Genomic DNA, 20258 nt, shown 5'->3' with positions numbered 1-20258 from the left:
CTGACCAGTCTATGGAGAAATACATTAGTTTTTTTGACAGGACGCCATCGGCTCCACTAAGAAAGTTTTCGCTTTAAAAAACTGTTTCCAAGGCCCTTTACTACCTTGGAGGTAGGTAAAATCATCGGCCCGTTCGCCTGGGCAAACGGGCCTATTCCTTATTATTCGACTAATGGAGCATAGACGTTCTTTGAAGGGTGATGACTATTTACACATTGCACAGCACTGCAAAAATTGTAGAGGTTGTTCCCCTGTTTTTGAGGATACAAGCGTAGTAGCCAAACATAAAAGCCAACACGTCAGAGAAATAATAGAGGCATTTCATATTAGACGGAACGAGGGCAAGTGCGTTAGGGCTTCTTCGGCGACAACACTTGAGAAGGAATTTCAATTTCTTATCCGCAAGCATTTTGTGCCAGTTCTTGGATGCGCAACTTCGTCGCGTTCCACGGCGTTTAAAGATGTCAACTGTTGTGCGCTCACAAGCATTCCCCGTGTTATCTGTTAACCCGGTAGTACGGTTTTGTGTATAAATACGTATTTTCTTTCTAATAAACTTTCAGTGGCGAGTTCAGCGCTGTACATCGTCCCCTCTTCTTTTGTCCCTGTGTTTCTGGCGCTGTTTTTTTCATCGTGAATCTGGTGAAACGGATCAACGGCGTAGGAGCGCGTACGCATCATTAGGCAATTCGCACAATCGTTGCAGCTTTTTGCTGAATGACACTACTACTGCTAGCGTAGCAATACTAAAATAAATTCCGGAACAGCGTCACAATGAGCCCTCTCCTTGTCGCGTGGTGGCTGTAAAGCTAATCGCTCCAGCCCCAAGCACAAGGAAAGCAGATAGCTAATCGGGCGGTGCACCCCAGGCAACTCGGCCACAAAACAAGGCAAGGAGGGCGCCTCGACGCTAGTTAGTGCCCCATCGCCCAACCTTCTGCATACGGAGTCCTGATGCCCAGGACGCGTTCTACGTATCGTGAAACGATGGCGGGCGCACTGAAGAGTGATATTGACCCGAAAGAGCTCGACACACGCAGGAATTTCGGAGCGCACATACTTCATCACCTCCGACGCTACGCGGGATCGCAATGGGTGAGCTGGGGTTGACTGGGAGCCCCACGGGGAAAATGACAGCTTCCACGTTGACCTGAGCGCGCAAATAAATTTCCCGGCGTGCGAAGTGGGCCAAGCATACTTTAACGTCTTGAGATACTTCCCTTCGTCGGTAGCATCCCCAGCTTCTGTCCTCACAGGAACCTCGTGAAACCATTGCAGGAAGCGATATTTCGCACAGTTCAAGGAGTCGATTTGGACCTGAACACTGGAAAAAATAGTTCCCAGGACTCTGAATATTTCTACCAGAGGAGCTGTTCAAAACCCTTTGATGTCCAAAACTTAAATGTTTTGCTTAAGATTGTGAAAACAATTTCATGATTTAAAAGAACTTCCGACGTCACAAATATGAAGTCACAAAAAACTTCGTTCATTAGGACGGACACTGTGACCCACTGGGCAATGGGGAACACTGGGCACTGGCTGTCCATATATCAGTCGAACAAGAAATATACCTTGATCAGAAGGATTTACGGTTCAAGTGAAGACACTAACGTGAAGTTTGCATTGCTATCATTTGTATTAACAACGAAATTGCACAATTTCGTTTACCCGTTACTAGCCCAATGAGCCCCGGGCTCGATGCGAGTTGACACGTATAAACAATACTTTTTTTTTTGGCACACGGAAGTACGTGCTGCTCTCTCTTTTTTTAATTTTTGAAGGTCCGGGGGCCTTAGTCTGTCGAAAGATGGTGTTAATTGTCAAAGAAGAAAAACACGGAGTGCTAGAGAAAGGAATATTACTTGAGTTGTTGCTCCTGAGCGACATTGGGCATCAAAGGGTTTTAAGTTTGAGCTCTGTCCGTGGCGATCGTTAACAGCAGAAAATCGGCGAAGGGAATTGGGCGAAAGCGCTAGACAAATAAATGTGAGAGAAAGTGGCGAGGAGGCAAGGAGCCCACGAGAAGCTGTTGGGACTGTGCTCCTCAAGAAAGAAATGTGGTCAGGGACATCCCGGAAATCGACCCGGTACTTTTCCGCCGTGAAACCGGCAACATGGCTCAGGGCCACCCCAAAGGCCCAAGGAGTACGGGGTTAACAGCGGCGCAAACCAATATGTCCAGCGAAGAACAGCGCAGACTCGTCGCCCAGGCGGTCGACATGCTCGGCCTGTAGCTTCGGCCGAATAAAGGTCTTTTCTACTCTACTCTGCTCTAACTTGTATTGCAATGCAGGAATTATTGATTGATTGTAGGGTTTAACGCGCCGACGCAACGCAGGCGATGAGGAGCGCCGTAGTGGAGGGCTCCGGGTTAATTTTGACCACCTGGGGATCTTTAACGTGCGCTGAAATCTCGTACACACGGGCGTTTTTTGCTTTTCGCCTCCATCAGAAAAGCGGCCGCCGCGGCCGGGAATCGAACCCGCGACCTCGTGCTCAGCAGCGCAAAATGCAGGAATTATTAACAAACATCGTCAATGAATATCAATTAAAGTTCAGATATTGCTCTATAGCTCTTCGTTTTAATCCTATTGAAATTACGCTCACCTATCTTGGGGAACAACTACGCTTGCTAATAAAAATGGACTCCATGTATTGCAAAAAAAATTCATACGCTCCATTTGGAATCTCAGCTACTCTGCCGACACTGGTCGTTTATTCCAGAATAACTGCATTACAAAAATTTTCCATTTTTATAATGTAAGATTAGCTCTTAGCTGGCCTTTCTTCGCCCGAGACCGCCTGTGTACACTAAACACTAAACGATGGCACGTAGCCATCTTTCGTACCTTGAACGGTCTGAAAACTTTACGTACTTTACAGCGCTTACTGAACAAACTTTATGCAGGAAATATAGATCTGACGCGTGCTTCGAAGAAGGAAGTGTGTAGATTGATAGCGTCGTTCTGCCTGCGTTGATTTTTTTTTTTACGCCGGTCATCCAGTCTTTGTCAAGCTAGCACCTATCGATGCAGCCTTGCAAAACAGTTGATGGCCTCCCTTTTTTCCTTTGTCTTGTTTTCTACTTTTTGATTCTTCCGGCATTAAATAACTATTACTTTACTTCTACGCGTAACGTTGTAATGCACTATGTATCTCCCCGTGGGTAACACCTTGATTGATGTAACCATTTTTCTTAAAGGGCTTGCTTCTGTTGTATGCCGTAGTTCACATGTGTACACTTTTTCATCACTTTTTCTTTGCCACTACATCCTTCTAGACTGAGAGTACTTGTACGTTCGCCGTGAGCGCGACCACGGACGGCGCTGCGAAGCGCGTCTCCGTGACGTCGGCTTAAATTAAGGATTCTCGGATTTATGGTCTGCTTCACTCGGGCTCGCTCTCCCTGCTGTTTCCTTGCGCTCTGTTGACTTTTGATGCTTGTCCGCACCAGATTTCGCGTGTGCGTAACTCTTTATCATAATAAACGAATTAAAACCGCATAAACTAGCTCAGGGCGTGATTTAATGTATAGTTTTTGATACCGCTCCGGAAGAAACATTACCGGCGTCGCCCCATTCCTTGTGAAGTCGGTCCTGTGCGGAGCGCGAAGAGTTGGAGCTATGCGTCAGCTCCTGTACCAGCACTCTTTCCAACAAAGGCAACAGTCAGCTGCTAATAACCGAGACCAAAAACAATTTCCAGGCCTTCGGGATGACGGCTTTGGCAGAAGGCATTACGATTCCCGGTAAGCATATGTAAGGTAAAACAGTTTTTGCAACGTTGCCGAACGCACGAAAGTATTGTATCACATCACTTTAGGTTGTCATTGCATGAAAGTATGCCGACATGCACTATGGGCCGCAAGTAGTGTTGGTTGAGTTCCAAATAACCTACTGTGCGTGTAGGTGCGCACGTGCTGGTTTTATACCAGGCTTCTAACCAATACGGAGCCTTATTGAGCAAAACGAGTCACGTGTACGGTAAAAATACAGTAACACTATGTTTGTTCAGACCTGGACGCATATTTCGGTACATTTCCCCCAGCCATATCTTCACATATACAGAAATGCGTTACAGTAAAACTGCACACAAGCGGAGGAGTAGGAGGTGGAGGAGAAAACTTCATTTAGCAGTGAAATCGAGCTGGTTTGTGGCCGCGGGTCCTCAGTCCAGGATAAGAGAGTAAGAGGGATTTTCTTCAAATTATAGAACGTAATCCCGAGTAGGCCAGGATTTGTTCTTTACTCCCGAAAGGCTTGGAAAACAATAAAGAGCATGCTTGTACATATCCACAACAACAAACGTTTATTGAAAGGGATGGCATGTACATATTCCCCGGTTTCGATTCTTGGTGTACTAGAAACCGGTACGTATACTATTCGTTGCGTTCGTTAGCGAGTATATCAAGCCTTCAAACCGAAATCATGTCATACCTGTGCGGGTTGAGAGCCAGTTCGTTATGATAAGGATGGTTACGGCAGAAATTCGGGGCACAAAAGCCGCCTTCGAGTACTCTGGACAACGTTTCTGCGCCGTTTAGCGGCGGCGTAGCAATAGCCTCCTCATTGTGTTTGCACGCGAATACGCAACGCACGCTCCGGATATGCACCTTCTTGCACTCAGTCATACAGAAAGCGAATTTGTGAAGAAGGGAATATACAACCTGAGTAAAATATCCACACGAACGTTGTGAGTCTCCCAAACACCCCAAAACTGCCCAATAGGACGTTTTTGACGATGCAGAAAAAATATATCATAGGGTACAGAAAAAACATTCATCTGATGGAAGTCGACAACAACAAAAGAAATCGCAGACAGCCGTTTTATTTCCCGCTGTGCGATGCGCGCCTAAGAGCCTGCTGCTTGGTGCGTAGAATTAGACTGTTGAGTCTTCATAAGAGCATCTCAAAAATACTTTAGAGAAGCCTACTCATTTGGATGCTTATCGAGGAGCTCTGAGCACTGAACCTCGCAAATAAGCTATAAAGGACGAGTTACACACAATCGATCATCCGACCGATGCCCTGAAGAAAGCTGTTCTGCCCCTCCACGTGTGTTGCAAACTCGTGCGGGATACAGCTTTGAAGTTATTTAAAAGTGTCAGAAGCTGGCAAATAACTTAATTACTGGAAATACGCTTTTAATGCACTAAAGCATCAAAGCGGGCGATTTCTAGCACAGGCACCGTTGCCCCTTACAAGCGGAGTGTAGCCGACGGCAGCGGCGCGACTCCCTAAGCCGACGTTAGGGCCAGGTGGAGCCACTCAAATATCTCACCGCAAATAGCGAAGTTGTTTTCAGTATGTGATTCGTCATTTTATGGGTGAAGCCCCTCAGGGGCTCGGAATGTCGGCGTCTCCTGTCGTCGTCGTCGTTTCATGTAGTCATTGGACTAAAACAATGGGACGCTCGCGTCTTCCAACGCCTCGCGCTGGAACATTTCATCTGCGTGGGCAAGAACACATACTAAAAAAACATGCCGAGACATTCCTCTTCCAACGCCTCGCGGTAGAACGCTTCGTGCTTCACAGACACGAGACTTTTGTAGCAATGCTGTATACCTGTACCCCTCAAAGGTTTCATCTAAGTTGGCAAATGCCAAGGCGCCAAGAATACACTTATACAGTGCATGCTTAGCCCCGCCTCAGATTTCACGTTATTGGAGATGGCCCGGAATTTTTTTTTCATCAAGAACATGTTTTTTCTGTTGCGCTGTAACATTTTTAGAATGCAATCTTCGTTTCTTTGTCTAGTTATTAGTGCGCATATTTTTTTACTTTGCATATTTTTGTTACTACAATAGTATTGCGATAATTTGCTGTGTTTTATGTTGAATGATGTAAAAAATGTGCAGCATGCATGTTGCCGTTTGCTGCTTAGCGCCAGAATTGGGCTGATGGGCTCATCAAGCTACTTCTAAGCAGCTTTTATAGGCGCTCGTGCCATGTAGAAACAGCTAATAAAAATCCTTAAAAATCCTTGAAAAAAAGCCTACGAGCGAAGATTTGCTGTGTAGCGTCGAGCGCGTCAGCGTGCAACCTAATCATTGGCGACATTGAAGTCGCGAAAAAACATGCCTCAGGATATCAAATCCGTACGCAAGGATAATGTTGGGGTGACCGGACCTCGTCTTCCTGGCAGGGCGAAGAACTCCAGCCCCTCCACCTCCGGGCTCCCCAAAGTCTATGCTCTAGCGCCATTTCTCTCATGCACTGACCAGTGACTACACAACTACAGCATGACATACACTGACTACACAAATACAGCATGGTATGCATTGGCACTGCCATGCCAAGCCTGCACTCAGTGTAGCCAACGTATATACTTGGCTGCAGTGAGTTCAGCCTTTGGTCTCTTGTAAGGACAGGCATTGTGATCCTATCCTGCATGAGAGTCTTTTCGGAGGTGGTTCCGACACATATTGTGAGATTAAAAACATACAAAACTCAGGTTACGTTAGATTGTGTTATATTAGGTTTAGGTTAGTTTTAAGTAGCGTTAGGTTAGGTAATATTAGGTTTAGGTTTGATTATGGTTACGTTGGAACAACCTTTTGAGCTGCGTGATGCGTCTTGGGACGGGATGATGATGGTTATAAAATAATGATGATTACTGTGCGCTGTGATGTACCCATACCCAAGAAGAAACTGTTTTTCTGCAACACCTCCGAGGCACAGGGCTCCATCCTGGGAGACCCCCTGATCTACAGCGGTGGATCTGGGGCCCGCAGTACCGGTCTCTGCTTACGTTTCTGCGTGACACAAATGGGATGTTGTACATATAACTGTTATGCCGTAAGGCAAACTCTCGCAAAAAAAAAAAAAAAATTCCAGGTCTATGCCTCACAGATGATAAAACCCGAAATAAGCAAAGGTGTCAATGTGCGATTAAAATCGGCGTAGGCAACAATCGGCACGATGTCAGACTCAAAGCAGCAGATATGAGAACAATTGGAGCAGATAACCCTCCCGGAACACTGCAGGATCAGAGGGAGCTGCGGTCTCGGCTCACAGTTCGTTGGCAGAATGTTATTGCTCGTCAGTGCTCCTCTCAGTCTAAAGATGGCCACTTCAATTACCAGTAGGGTTAACGCAGAGGAGCAGCCATTCGACACGAGAAGAAATTTTGGTGAATACATGCTATATCAGCTCCGGCGCCATGAAACATCCAAATGGGTAAGCCTTAGTAGAAAGCCAAATGTGCATCTGAACCACCGTCTTCTTGCGGCCGGCTCTCGTGTTCTGTCGTGAAGCCGAGGACTACTTTTTCGAGCCTTTTTAATTTAGGTTACTAAGCTTCTTGATTTCTCCGAAACATGCCAAAAATTCTGCGTGAATTTTCTACCTCTATTCATCCAATTTCTATCATACGTACAGCTTGCAAAGTGCTTCAACATATAGTTTCAAAATCTTTAGTTGAATATATAGAACCCCATAATTTGTTTTACCATAAGCTGAAAGGTTTTATTAAGGGACTTTCAACAATAACTCAGGTCTTTGAAATAGTTCATGCTTTTGTTACAGCCATAAAATAAAAAAAAGTCGATGCGATAGCAATTTATTTCTCTAAGGCCTTTGACAGACTATTTCATGATAAACTTATTCAAAAAAATATTGAAACTTGGTACTGATCCTCAAATTGTAAGATGTGTTTCAGCTTACGTGTACACTAGGCTTCAGTTTGTTGAAATAAGCGGCGCACGTTTATCTCCCTCAACTGAATCATTGGTATCATCAGGGGAGCCACAGGGCTTGGTTTTATGACCTATACTGTTTTTATTTACATAAATTATATTGAAATGGTTGCCCCCTCTTAGTTGATGCGATATTATATGCAGATGATTGACCCTTCTTTTGTCATGTGAAAAGTGATACTGATCAAATGCTCCCAAACGACGCTCTGCGATGCATTTATGACGGGTGTGAAAAATGAGACATGAAAATAATTTACATAAAATTGTTTGCATTGCAATTTCAAATATAAAATCTGCATCTAAATATAAATATACAATAGGCAATAAAAGAATAGAATCTCTAATGGGCTAAATGTTAAGGTGTCACTATAGCCAACAATTTAAAGTGCGACAAGCATATTGATAGTATTGGAGGACTGACGAAGCGCGAGCTGGGATTTTATGGCCGAAACCGGTAAAGGTGACATCTTGTCTTAAACTGATAGCCTATAAAGCCATTAACAGGACAACTCTAGAATACGCAGCTATTGTCTGGGATCTACATACTTAAACTAACATCAACAAACTTTAAGGAGCGCAAATATTTGCAGCGAGTTTATTCACATTCCCAAAGCACAGAATCTGTTTTACTAGTGCTCGCTAAAACGGACCTTCAAGCTTTGACTACGCGTAGAAAAATATCTCGTCAAAACTTTTTTTATGAAATTCGCCATACAAACTACAAACTGGATCCTGAGTTATACCTGCCCTCACGCGGGACGAGTGTCGGCTCGTTAATAACCACCCTCTTGTTGTTCAGTCATCTCCACCGCGACTGGATGTATTTAAGTTTTAGCTTCCTGCACTATCCCATAGCCAATTGGTACGCACTGCCTCCCGAGGTGTTCACAAGATGCAAATACTCGCGGCACTTTCAAGTACTACTGGATTTATTTTGTATGAACATCGTGTATTGTTCACCTCAAACTCCTGCTACTTCCCGCAAGGGATTATTGTAAATAAGTAAATAACGTCAGCATGGCTCGGAGCCATTGTCAATAGCTTGGATGAAGCTGACACTGCATTTAGACGAGAGCTAGGCGAGAATTCTGTGGCACTATTGCTGAGGGTGTGTTGATTGTGAACTGCCACCACTGACGTGGTGGCAGTTCCCAGACTTTCTGCTAAGCGTGAAACGACTCCAGTAGTTCTGGAGCAGTTCGCGTCAGTTTCGATCAAGGAGACTTGGTTTGCCTCACGTGGTAAACTGCGACCGTTGCACCAGTCGGGGGCGTTGCCAAAACTGTTCTTTAACGAAAATTTGACTAAGTTCAACCGCGATCTCTACTGGCTCACTAGAATGGCAGCAAAAGACAAAGGTTATCTTTTTTCTTGGACGAAAGCAGGCAAAATCTACGCGAAAAAAATGAAGAGTCTCCCCTCATCCGAGTAAGCAAACTGTCCGACATTACTAAGATACAATAAATTGCATGGCTCCTGTTTCGCAAGAGTTTGCGAATTTCAGCTCTTTTAGAGATGACTTGGGTAACAGCAATTTCGGACGGGATCTTACCATCGTGAACATTAATATCCGTAGTCTGCGCAAATATTGGGATGAATTCAAATGTATCGCTGAAGCTGCCACTGGATACGTCGATGTGTTCGTTATCACAGAAATAAACATTCCGGAGTCTTCAATTCATTTGTTCACCTTGCCGAATTACCAATCTTGCGTTGTAACACGACCAAACCGCCGTGGCGGGGGTATTGCTATTTTTGTCCGCGACCATTTTGAGGTATCGTACATTGATGCTACTTTCACGCACGCGGAATCCGTTACTATTAAAGTGGCATATGGTGTAGTTTCTTTGGTACTTTTCGCAATTTACCGTCCTCCTTCATACAGCGTCGCAAGGTTTTTGCTTGAATTAGAAGAAAATTTTAAGAGTTTCGGCACAGCGGATCAGTTATGTTTGGTCGGTGACCTAAACATAAATATACTGCGTCCTGACCAGCATATTGTTGCTGATTATCTATCGTTGCTGTCTTCCCACGGTCTTGAGAGCACTATTAATGTTCCCACACGTGAAGAAGTGGTTTGCAATAAGCTAGTAGCATCATGCTTGGACCATATCTTTATCAGGGCCGAAAGTTTTTCTCTTGCCTCCTACGTCATCACTAAGAAGTTGGCTGACCATTATTTTGTGGCGTGCCGCATTTCAGCGAACCAGAGTTTAACTATGGGGCATAAACAGGAAGGTATTGATGATTCTAAAATTCGTTTTTCTTTTGTCAACAAAAAACAGTTTGATGGTCTGGTGTCTGCTTTCGATTGGTCAACCTTAATGTTGAACGGCTCCCCAGGTACCGCATACGAAGATTTATGTCAGAAGTTGAAGGAATTTGAGCACTCCAGCACGGTTTTTGTGTCGAAAAAACGCCGTAAGGATTGCTGTTGGATAGATTCCGAGATAATTCAGGCTATCTCGTACAGAGATTGGTTGTGGAAGCGTGTGAAACGTTCACCTGAAGACCATGCCTTACGTTTACACCATAAAACTGTGCGAAACAGAGTCGTCGCCCTTTTACGGGCAGCCAAGCGCCGATATTTTTTCAATCAATTCAATCAACACTCAAAGAATCCCAGAAAGACGTGGTCTCTTGTGAACAGTTTACGCGGCAAGGAACGTAGTAACTATTCAGTTTTTCAATCCTTCCGTGAAGATCCGGTAGAGGTCGCAGATGCGTTCAATCGTGCTTTTAGAAACGTTCCTCAATGTTCCGCTCTTGTTGACGGGCCTTGCACGCTTAAGGAATCTTTGCCTTCGTCGGCATTTTTTCCGCGGTTATCAAAGTCTGACCTGAAATCTATCGTCTTCAGCTTTCGTTCGAATAAACCTGCCGGTTGCGACGGAATGTCGATTGATACGCTTCGTAGGAATTTGGAGGCTATATCGGGGGTTGTCCTTTTCATACTAAACGGTTTTATCGATGGTTCAGACATTCCTTCACCTTTAAAAACCGCCATTGTCCGGCCTCTTTACAAAGCCGGGCCCAAAAATAATGTTAATTCATATAGGCCCATATCCATACTGTCAATCCTTTCCCAAATATTAGAAAAATTCTTATTGATGACGATGTCTTCCTTCCTTGAAAAATTTTCGGTCATTTCGCCTAGGCAGTTTGGTTTTGTAGCTGGTCGAGGAACCATGACACTGCTTGAAGAATTTGCAGACGAATTATACTCCGCCTTTGACTCTAATCTTTTGCATGTGTTTTATTTTTAGATGTAGCTAAAGCGTTCGACTCTGTTTGCCACAAAATATTGTTACAAAAACTACAACTATTAGGTTTCCGGGGGCCATTTTATGATCTTTTGAATCAATATCTTAGTGGTCGGTATCAGGTCGTAACTACAGATAACAACCTAGAATTTAGCAGTCCTCTTCCTTTACTAACTGGTGTGCCACAGGGATCAATTTTATCGCCTCTGCTTTTCAATATCTACATGAATGATTTTCCGTCCGTAATTTATAAATGCAAGGTGTTCCAGTACGCCGATGACACCGTACTACTTGCTAAACATCTTAATTATGGAACAGCGATAAGATTTCTACAAAGTGACATAAGTAATGCTGTAGGTTGGTTTTGACAAAATAGAATTACTATAAATGCCAATAAAACTAAATTGATCTGCTTCCGGAACCCTTTAAAAACTACTTTGATTAATATTCCTGTGTACTTGCATTGTCATACTCACCCTTGCAATTGTAACCCTGTTGAATACGTTGAATATGTAAAGTACCTGGGAATTATTTTTGACTGTGCATTATCATGGCAACATCATTTAGCGTTTGTTTGTGACAAACTTCGTAAAGTGGCTTGTGTGCTGTTTAATATGAAAACTTTTGTACCCATGCATATAAAAAAAGTGTAGCTCATGCACTCGCATACAGTGTGTTAAGGTATGGGATCACTGTTTTCGCTAGCTGTTCCTCACGGTGGAAAACGCGAGTTGATGCTATACTAAAAACATACTAAAATCTATAGCCTACGGTTCTCCCATGTATAACTCTACCGACATTTTCAAACATTTGTGTTTGCCCTCATTTGATGCTCTCTTTATTCGGACGGTCGTTACTAATCATTTTTGGGTTTCTGATTTTAAGGTTGAACATAAGTCTGTTCGAGTTGTACGAAATCACCCTCGTTTTGTTGTCCCTCGTTCTCGTACTCGATACGGTATGGCACAAAGATGTGTATATGTCCCAAAAATGTTTAATGAATTGCCAGATTATATTTTTGATGCATCCTCTAAAATGAAACTTAAGAAAGCGTTGAATGGGTATGCTGTATAATCTACTTAAAAATTTTGATGTCATTATTGAACCTATCAAGTGTTTTTCGTGTATACATGCTTATGTTTATTTGATGCGTTCCTTCTGAGTTTTCGGCGACTACATGAACCACTTTGCCTTTCATTTGTTTCGCTTCGTCGACTTGCCGGGCCCAGTCCCTCAAGCCAAATCGGCTTTGACGGGCCCGCTACTCTGTATTGTCACAACCAAGGGCAATAAAGTATTATTATTATTATTATTATTATTATTTGGTAGCACGTTCGCCACAGTATAAATTTGGCCACTCGTGGTACGGGTCTCTATAAGGACCGGATACCTCGTTGTCTGCGGAATACCCATTCGGAATGCCCATTCGGGCGTTGACGGAGCAATCTCCTGCCCAATCTCGCCGAGCTAAAAAGTCTCTTTCTGCGTCACCGCCTCATCTTCAGATCAACGGCACGAGTCACCAGGCGCTTACCTACGGCGCCGTAGCCGATCAAGTGGAGGCTGTGCGGTCGGCACTCTGGCGGCTTGGCTACAAGGCAGGCGACAAGATATTGCTGCTCAACTCCAACCGCATGCAGCTTCTGCCCATGTTTCTTGGAGCTGCCTGCGCCAATGTGGCTGCGATATTCGAGTGTCCAGGCTTCGGGGTCGGTGAGTACAGGTCTCCCGTGGACTGATTTCAATAAGCTTAGGCTCACGCACTTGAGTAGTGCTGTTGCCGTGATGCCTGCAGTTGTGGTGATCTTCCTCTTTTACATAAACGGATAACTTAAGCCCTCGTGGTAATAACACGGGCATCTGAAGGTATACCTAGTTTCGGGCTCCATTCCCTGCAACAGCGACTTGCTGTTCGCTTTTGCTCTTGTCGTTGTTGTTAAAGCGAAGAACAGAATCGGTGTGGGTGCTACATTTCAGCACTCGGCTACCTAATTATTTCGTAGCCTTTACCAACGGTGTGCATCGTAGCCAAGGTGTAGTTTCTGTGCGGAAAACACCGATTTGAAGGATTTTGGCGAGGAATGAGAGCCAACACGCATGCAGAGTACTCTTTACAGCATCTCAGCCTCGGGTCGTGCCATGAGGTGACGAAGGTATAAGCTGACGAGGTCTATCGGGACGATAACGGATCGCGATCCGTAACGGACACGTACGGTTCGTGCGGATTAACAGCTTCGTGCGGTGTGTTACGCTACTCCATACGTGCTTTCATGGAAAAATTGAATGCGAACGCGAAAATATGAACCAGAACATGCAACATTGAGAAATACTGTTCTTTGAGGTCCAATAGTGGCACGGTATTGGCATGTTTGGAAAGCATGCAATGTTTCCAAACTTTGTTTTTTATGACTAAGCCAGGCGTCATTTTACCTTGCATGGAAATAGATCACGTTATCGGTGTGTTCTGCTTCGTTATTTCGTGTTCGTGAAGTCTGAAATGTATTATTTATATATGTTGGCTCAGGATCGGACAGAACTTTTAACATATCTTGCCTAATCACCACCTCCACTTTCTTAACGTACGTGAAGCAAAGTGCTTTTGGTTTGTTTTTCTACTTTGTTTTGTTGTTGTTTTTTGTTAATCTGAAGCCGGAATCTTTACACATTTTCGTATGTCGATATTAGTCTTCCAGGAGTACGCGTTTCAAGTCTGGACGGTCTTTTTCTTAGCGCATTGCCGGCTCGCGAGATGCCATTCACAAAATAGGGACTTTCTAGTTGGGCTAAAGATGGAATTTTAAACCGGATAAAAATAATGCCGGCGTAGTGCGCCCTTGCCTTACGTTTTTATCGCCGCTTGTTTATTACGGTTACTTCGGAATCGGCTGGAAAATTTTGGAGGCATATCTCTATAAATTTTCAAATATGGAAATTTTTTAGTAGAGTCGAATGCGAGTATTCAAGAGAACTCTTCCCAAAATACTAAATCACGTATCAAAATGTTATGGAAACGGCAACCGGTGGGTAAAAAAAGAATCAGCAGCGAGTGTTAGAATAATTTCATTGCAGTTAAAACACCCTGATTGTATTGTAGCAATACAAGTGTCATTATAGGCACTTTGCAGCATAGTGTTGCCCTCCTTAGGTGCTTACCTTTTCGCACTCACGTATCTACCGAATGGTTGTCAATACTATGAAAAAGAATGGCTTAGTGATGTTGCAGCTAGAATACAGAACTGAGGACATTTGTCGAAAAGACTGCCACTTTTACGCAGGGACAGTCGTTTAGAAATTAAGTTTATGTCTTGCTAACTACGAAAGGGACCAAAAACGGCCCCCAAAATATTTTCGGATTTCACTGCCCCCGCAATCTACCTGACGTCATTAAGGCCGTTAACAGGCAATTACAGGTAAATAATTGTAAAAGACGCTTTAAATTACAGAGACTCTGTACTTGTATGGTGAGTTGTTGTGCATCTCTGTTACGAATCGCCGGTGCGGCAGAAAACCAAACATCCATGCACCACGCGCAGCAACAACAACAAAAAGACAAACTCCAATCCACGCTGTGAAGGTGGTTGGAAAGCAAAGCGTCAAACGACACCCACAACAATTGCCCATGCGACGTCCCTTGAATTCCCACACGTGGCTCTACAAAGAGTGAAACCACAGATTCTGCCAGCCGTTACCGGGAATTCGCGGGGGCGGCGTCCCGAACGCAGCAGCGTCGGTCACGGCCGGGCTCGAGCGGCGGACGCCGCCGATGTAGCCTGGCCGTGCGTCGGCAGAAAGAAAACGGAGAGGAGCGTCTTTCGAAGGGCGAAACAGCGGAACCTAGCCATCCTGATGTGCTAGCTCGGGGCTACACCACCGCGCGACAGAAGCGCAGACACCGAAGCAATTCGGCATGTGAGCTTAGTGATTCTCATTTATACCAATTTAAGCTAGTTTTCTGGTAAGTTTTAAAATTGCGAGAAAGCTGAGCGATCCTTTATAATTGCTAGTTATCATAACCAGTCGCTCTTTTCGCCTTTTGCAATGCCTCTTAAAGCACAACCGAATTGGTACTCACCAATTTGGAAAACGGTGTCCCATTCATGGCAAGCAGTGCGCAAAAGGTAGCGTTTCTCTAGCGGCCAGATGTTTGTATGTGGTCTCTACATTTCGTTCTCCCGCCCTGCAAACCAATCCTTAACGTATCTGCCATACGACCACTTAATTCAGTCGGGTGCGGGTTACCCTGGAGGTGCTGTCGAACAAGTTAATTAAGCCGTGAGAAGGAAGCGGGCAATGGACACGAAGGTGTGCCAAAACAGGCCCAAAACAACCGTCGCTAACGCAGACGACAAAGCCGTCCCACCGACGCGCCCACCGGTGTGAGCAGGCACCTGCGCGTGGGGAACGCTGGGCAATAGCGCCCATTCACCGCGCCATCTACACTGTGCTCCGTGAGTGAAAACCATCCTCCCCCTCCCCAGCCACGTTGGGAGTTTCTTGTTTTCCACGCCACGAAGAAACCGTTGGTGGGTAGGGGTAGAAAGCTTTGCTTTAAAAACGCGGGATGCGTGTTTGGTCCGTGTTGTTCCCATCGGACGCGACAGTGGTAAGTACTCATGGCTTTACGTTGCCCCAATTATCAATGACGCTACCTAACGCAGTTGCGACCAAAAGAGTCATTGTTCTAATGTTAAGAGAGATAAATTGCTTATTAGAATAAACTGAGGTCTTAAGTAAGAAAACATGCCTATTCTTTAGTTACACCCAACCACCGAAATGTATAGGTGGACTCAGTCTAATTAGTCGTGTTACCTTCAAGTATTTGACGGGGGAAGTTCCCCAGTACAGTAGACTCTCGATAAACGGAACTTAAGGGACCGAAAAAATTTGTTCCGTTTAACAGGAGTTCCGTTTACCGAGATCGATGTATGAAAGCGCAAATTTATGTGCGTACACACTATCAATACCATTTCATGGAACTCGAAGCATCAGAAGGTGAATGCAGCTGATAGTTTTTCAGAAAGCATGAAACATAAAAGAGGTTTAGGCACAACACTCACAAAGTTAATTTGACAACAATGAGTCCCTGAGCATCAAATGCATCAAATATGTTTGTTTGAGTCCTTGCAACTGCATCTTCACGGAGGCTAGAGGCCTCAACTTCGCGAGTGCTTACGAGCCACCGAATGTAGAAGACGGCAACGCGGTAATGAAGCGCGAATAGCACCACGATGCACGAACGAGGCAATAGTAGCAGAGCCCCGTAATCTCGGCGTCTTAAATCGAGACCATACGACTGGAACAAGAACTGCAATGTTGCATTTATTGCGCTAACACGGTTGACCACTAACGAGACGAGGCTTACGAGGAGGGAGGAAAAAAAAACAATCACGAAAGAGCCGGAACCGTAAAAAGCTGATTCTCATGCCAATTGGTTTCACAAGAAGTTCCATTTCTGGTTCCGTTTAAACGGTGACGTGGAAACTTTAGTTCCGATTACCGAGAGTTTTCTTACGTTATCTGAATACAAAACCAACCAACTTACTGCATGGCTACTGTTCCGTTTAAGCGGCAATTTCGTTTAAGCGGTTTCCGTTTATCGAGATTCTACTGTACTCGATATAAATTTTGAAAGATCGAAACAAACAAAAATCTGCAGATTCACGTTCAAAGTCTCCAATACTCCTACTGCTCCTCTGGCTGCCCATCTGCAGCATTCGGTGAGGAATATGCCTTTACTTTCCTTATCCGTGTTCTTCCACTGCGGGTTGAAGCTTGGTTTGCACAGATTCACGTTGCAGCATTTGTTTGTAACCAGCACGTACGGGCGGGGGTATATGACCTGCATAGTGCATGCTGAGCTAACAGGAGGCATTGCGCAACGTAGCGGCACCTGGCAATACGATGCGTCTTCCAAACTTCGTCATCCCACCTGTCCTCATCTTGTGCTGCTATGCGACTCCACATGCGCGATGTGTGAGAAACTTTAGAACTGAACAGGCATAAAATCTGTGCAGGAGAAACTGGCTTCAGAAAGACCTCCAGCTTTCTTAACCGGCTGGTACGGTGAGATTCCTGAAATGCATTCTGATGAAACACTGAAAAGAAGCTCACGTATGTTCACCGTGCTTGTTTCTTATCCTAAGTGCAATATTCGCGTTATGGCTTAATAATATGACCGGTGTCAAGAAACAGAAGACGTTATTGCTCCAGTCTGTCCGCGAGCTCGCGATAAGGAAAAAAACATCCACATTCACAAGAATCGTCAAGGAGCACCTCTTGTAAACAGCTCCTGAGTCCGGCTACGTCACTTTTATAGCTGTCATTCCCTAGATTAACCTCCTGTCCTCGGAGATGAATGGCAGAAAAACATTGAGCGTGTAAAAATAATGGAATAGCTGTGAAACTGAAGTAGTATGTTGCCGACAAGCTAAATGTTTTTGATTGGGCATGTCGAAGCCTGAATTATGGGGTGCGTCATATTAGTTACGTACGACGTCTAATTATGGGCTGACTTAATTGACACCGCATGTCATTACTTCATGAGCGCATAACGTAATTACAGCGAACACTGCCGTAATTAGCTCGAATGAGAACAAATGCCGTTGCGATATTTGAACCATGATTTTGAAAAAAAATAATTTTTAAAATGAAGACTGTTCTCGAATATCTACTGCATTACATGTGGCGAGCCCGGACACATCCCCCTCAGTCGAAACGTGCCCCGGTATATACCTGCTGTCCCTTGTCATCGAAAGATTTTAACCGAGGCAACATTTCGGCTGACCGCACTCACGCACTGATTCCTCGCAACAAGTCAACCAGAATTTCAGGCCAAACCATGAAAATGGTCCCGTCGGAGCTATCATGGCCCAACTCACAGCTTTACGTACCGAAATCCGACTGGTAAATAAAGGTAGTCCGGAACGTGAAAGATCCCTTCAAGCCAATTCTCCTCAAAACAGCACCAACCATACCCTGTCGAAGCCCAGCCCAAGCGATAACTCACCCCCAAGATTAAGTCCGAGCATAAAAATAACGCTTGTATTTCAGCCCACTTTTCACTCGGAACTCAAACAAGTCCTACAGACCTGTATTAAGACCTGATGAACGAATGAAGTTGTAGCAGTAAGCAGAAACCCCTTCGGAATACCAGCGGACAAAGCAATCCATAAAAGCTTCTGTCAAAACCGGTAATTAATTGCCGTTTAGGGAGTTCGGGGTATCGAAGCTGTGAAGGGACGAGACAAGACTTTATAGTAAGCCAATTCGACATGTGAAGACGCGTAAGAGACATTTAATCTGGCTAACCAATCACGCTTTTTAGCTGATGTGCAATGCATTTTTAATAGCTATGGACACATGGAATACATTTTTTTTCTTGAGATGCCTTACCGACACAAATTCCCCAGAAATGACCTTTAGAAAGTTCACATCGTGGATTAGAGAGGTTCTATAAAATGCTCTTACGTGGGTTCTTAAGATATATATCCATACCGAAGTGAATCCCATTAAGATACGGAATATAACTTTATGCTCATAGGTATCTTTCATGACCAACTAAGTTGGAATCCTGACGAGCGTAAAACGTGCCAAAAACGCGTGAAAGCACATATCTGTACGCTTGAAGAGGTTTAACTTATTTGAAAGTGGCACCTTACTGATGAGGTCGCACAGCGTTACAAAAAGAATATACTCCAATTTTAGATGCGACGCATCTCTTTCACCCGCCTTGTCCCTCCGGCGTAGTCCGGCGGCGTCCGCATCCCTCCCCCATTCTCCTCGCCGCGCCAGCTGCGCGCTAGCGCCGCTCTCACCGCAGCACCATCTGCGTGTTAGCGCTCTGCTGCGCTCGCTCCGTCGCCGTGCCAGCTGTGCGTGGGTGCTGGTTAACACATTCGCATGCGCTGCTCTGCGCTGCTCTCTCTCATTCCCCTCACAGTACATATAAACGCGGTAACTGCGCCGCTCCGCTCAGTCGTTCCGCCGGCGCTCCTCCGATGACATCCTCCAGTGACCGCCGATGATTTGAAATGGAGACTAACAGGCCTGATATCGCGATGGTCGGCGCAACCGTAACAAGCACCGGCCACCCCGATAAAATTTACACCATCTTCCCGCGAGGGGAACCATGGGGTAGATGCGACGCATCGGGGGTGAACATGCTGCGTAAATAGGACACACAACAACAGCAATCCACACGCTAACATAACGGAAACGCAGCGGCAACCCCCGATGCGTCACATCTACCCCATGGTTCCCCTCGCCGGAAGATGGTGTAAATTTTTTATTATATATTTACGCCTCGCTGTTCGGGACGAGTGCTAATGAGTTAGTCAATCAACCCGTCCGAAAATGGCACTTTATTGATGAGCTCGCACAGCGTTACAAAAGGCATGCACTCCAATTTTTAAAAATATTTACGCCTCGCTATTTGTGACGGATGTTAATGAGTTAGTCAATCAACCAATCAGTGTTTTGTTGATTGCATACTTTGCTTTAGAGGCAAGTACTCTATACTGTCGGCAGTGCGCACAGCGGCTGAAACTACCAAGCCTGAAAAGATGCACATATACCTGACTTCGTCGCTCTTCGCAAGATGGCACATGTCCCCGTTTAAACAAGAATATCCACAAAACAACCGGTATACGTCATTTATCGCTGTATCTTCTCGTAGTTTTCAGCTGCATACTGACGCTTGCGTAAATTTTTCATGACACTCGACATTATTGACGGTTCTTGTTTTCTGCTATTATAATAATAATATTCCGTAGTTACAACGTACGGCGAAATACCTCCTCGCCTTGTACCATTAGAAGCTCAACAAGTTTCGCATGCCCACTTCTCGTAATAAACAAATCAGTACTTAGTTATTCACTTTGGTTCATAAGTTCTCGCTCTCTTCGCGTGCGCGCAATTCGTTAAATGATCTGTGCCCGCAGACTACCTGGTCGACGCAATGAAGACCCTCGATTTGGTCGCTATCTGCTGCGAGCCCGATCGAATTGAAGAGGCCCTTCAAGTCAAGAGCAGGCTTCCAACAATAAAGGTGCGATATCATTATGGTTTCCTTTGTATGTTATGGAGACTGTATATCGACAACCATTTCTTCTTTTCACGTGAAAATGTTCCCCGTTCCCGCCGTTTTCAGCGGTGGCTTGGTAGTCGAAATCTTTATTACTATTATTCACGTAGTAGAAATGAAAGTGGAACAGTTTTAGTTTGCGGAGGTTATTAGCAGAGATATTAAGCTGGAAAGAATAGAGTCGTGAGGCCCGTCGAGACTGCGTGCGAACGAACCG

The 20258-nt window shown here is 44.8% G+C and overlaps 2 protein-coding genes across 4 annotated transcripts in view; one reads left to right on the top strand and one right to left on the bottom strand.

Annotated features, from left to right (window-relative positions):
- Positions 1 to 20258, bottom strand: part of LOC144179243 (galactosylgalactosylxylosylprotein 3-beta-glucuronosyltransferase S-like) — a 65844-nt gene that overhangs the window by 18366 nt on the left and 27220 nt on the right. The window lies entirely within an intron of this gene.
- Positions 858 to 20258, top strand: part of LOC144179242 (uncharacterized) — a 35053-nt gene continuing 15652 nt past the window's right edge. The window contains exons 1-3 of one of the 2 annotated variants that reach the window (XM_077707531.1): positions 858 to 1095; positions 12465 to 12672; positions 19899 to 20005. In XM_077707531.1, the coding sequence (XP_077563657.1) occupies positions 955 to 1095; positions 12465 to 12672; positions 19899 to 20005 (456 nt within the window). In that variant the 5' untranslated portion in view covers positions 858 to 954. Of the gene's footprint in view, positions 1096 to 6999; positions 7179 to 12464; positions 12673 to 19898; positions 20006 to 20258 lie in introns of those variants that run through there. The other variant, XM_077707530.1, reaches the window with a different exon arrangement.

Source organism: Haemaphysalis longicornis, unplaced genomic scaffold (genome assembly GCF_048455015.1).
Source record: "Haemaphysalis longicornis isolate Haplotype H1 unplaced genomic scaffold, Haemaphysalis longicornis Haplotype H1 scaffold_4, whole genome shotgun sequence".
Lineage (NCBI taxonomy): Eukaryota > Metazoa > Arthropoda > Arachnida > Ixodida > Ixodidae > Haemaphysalis > Haemaphysalis longicornis.
The sequence above is the reverse complement of the archived record's forward strand: the minus strand, read 5'-3'. Positions and strand labels throughout refer to the sequence as shown.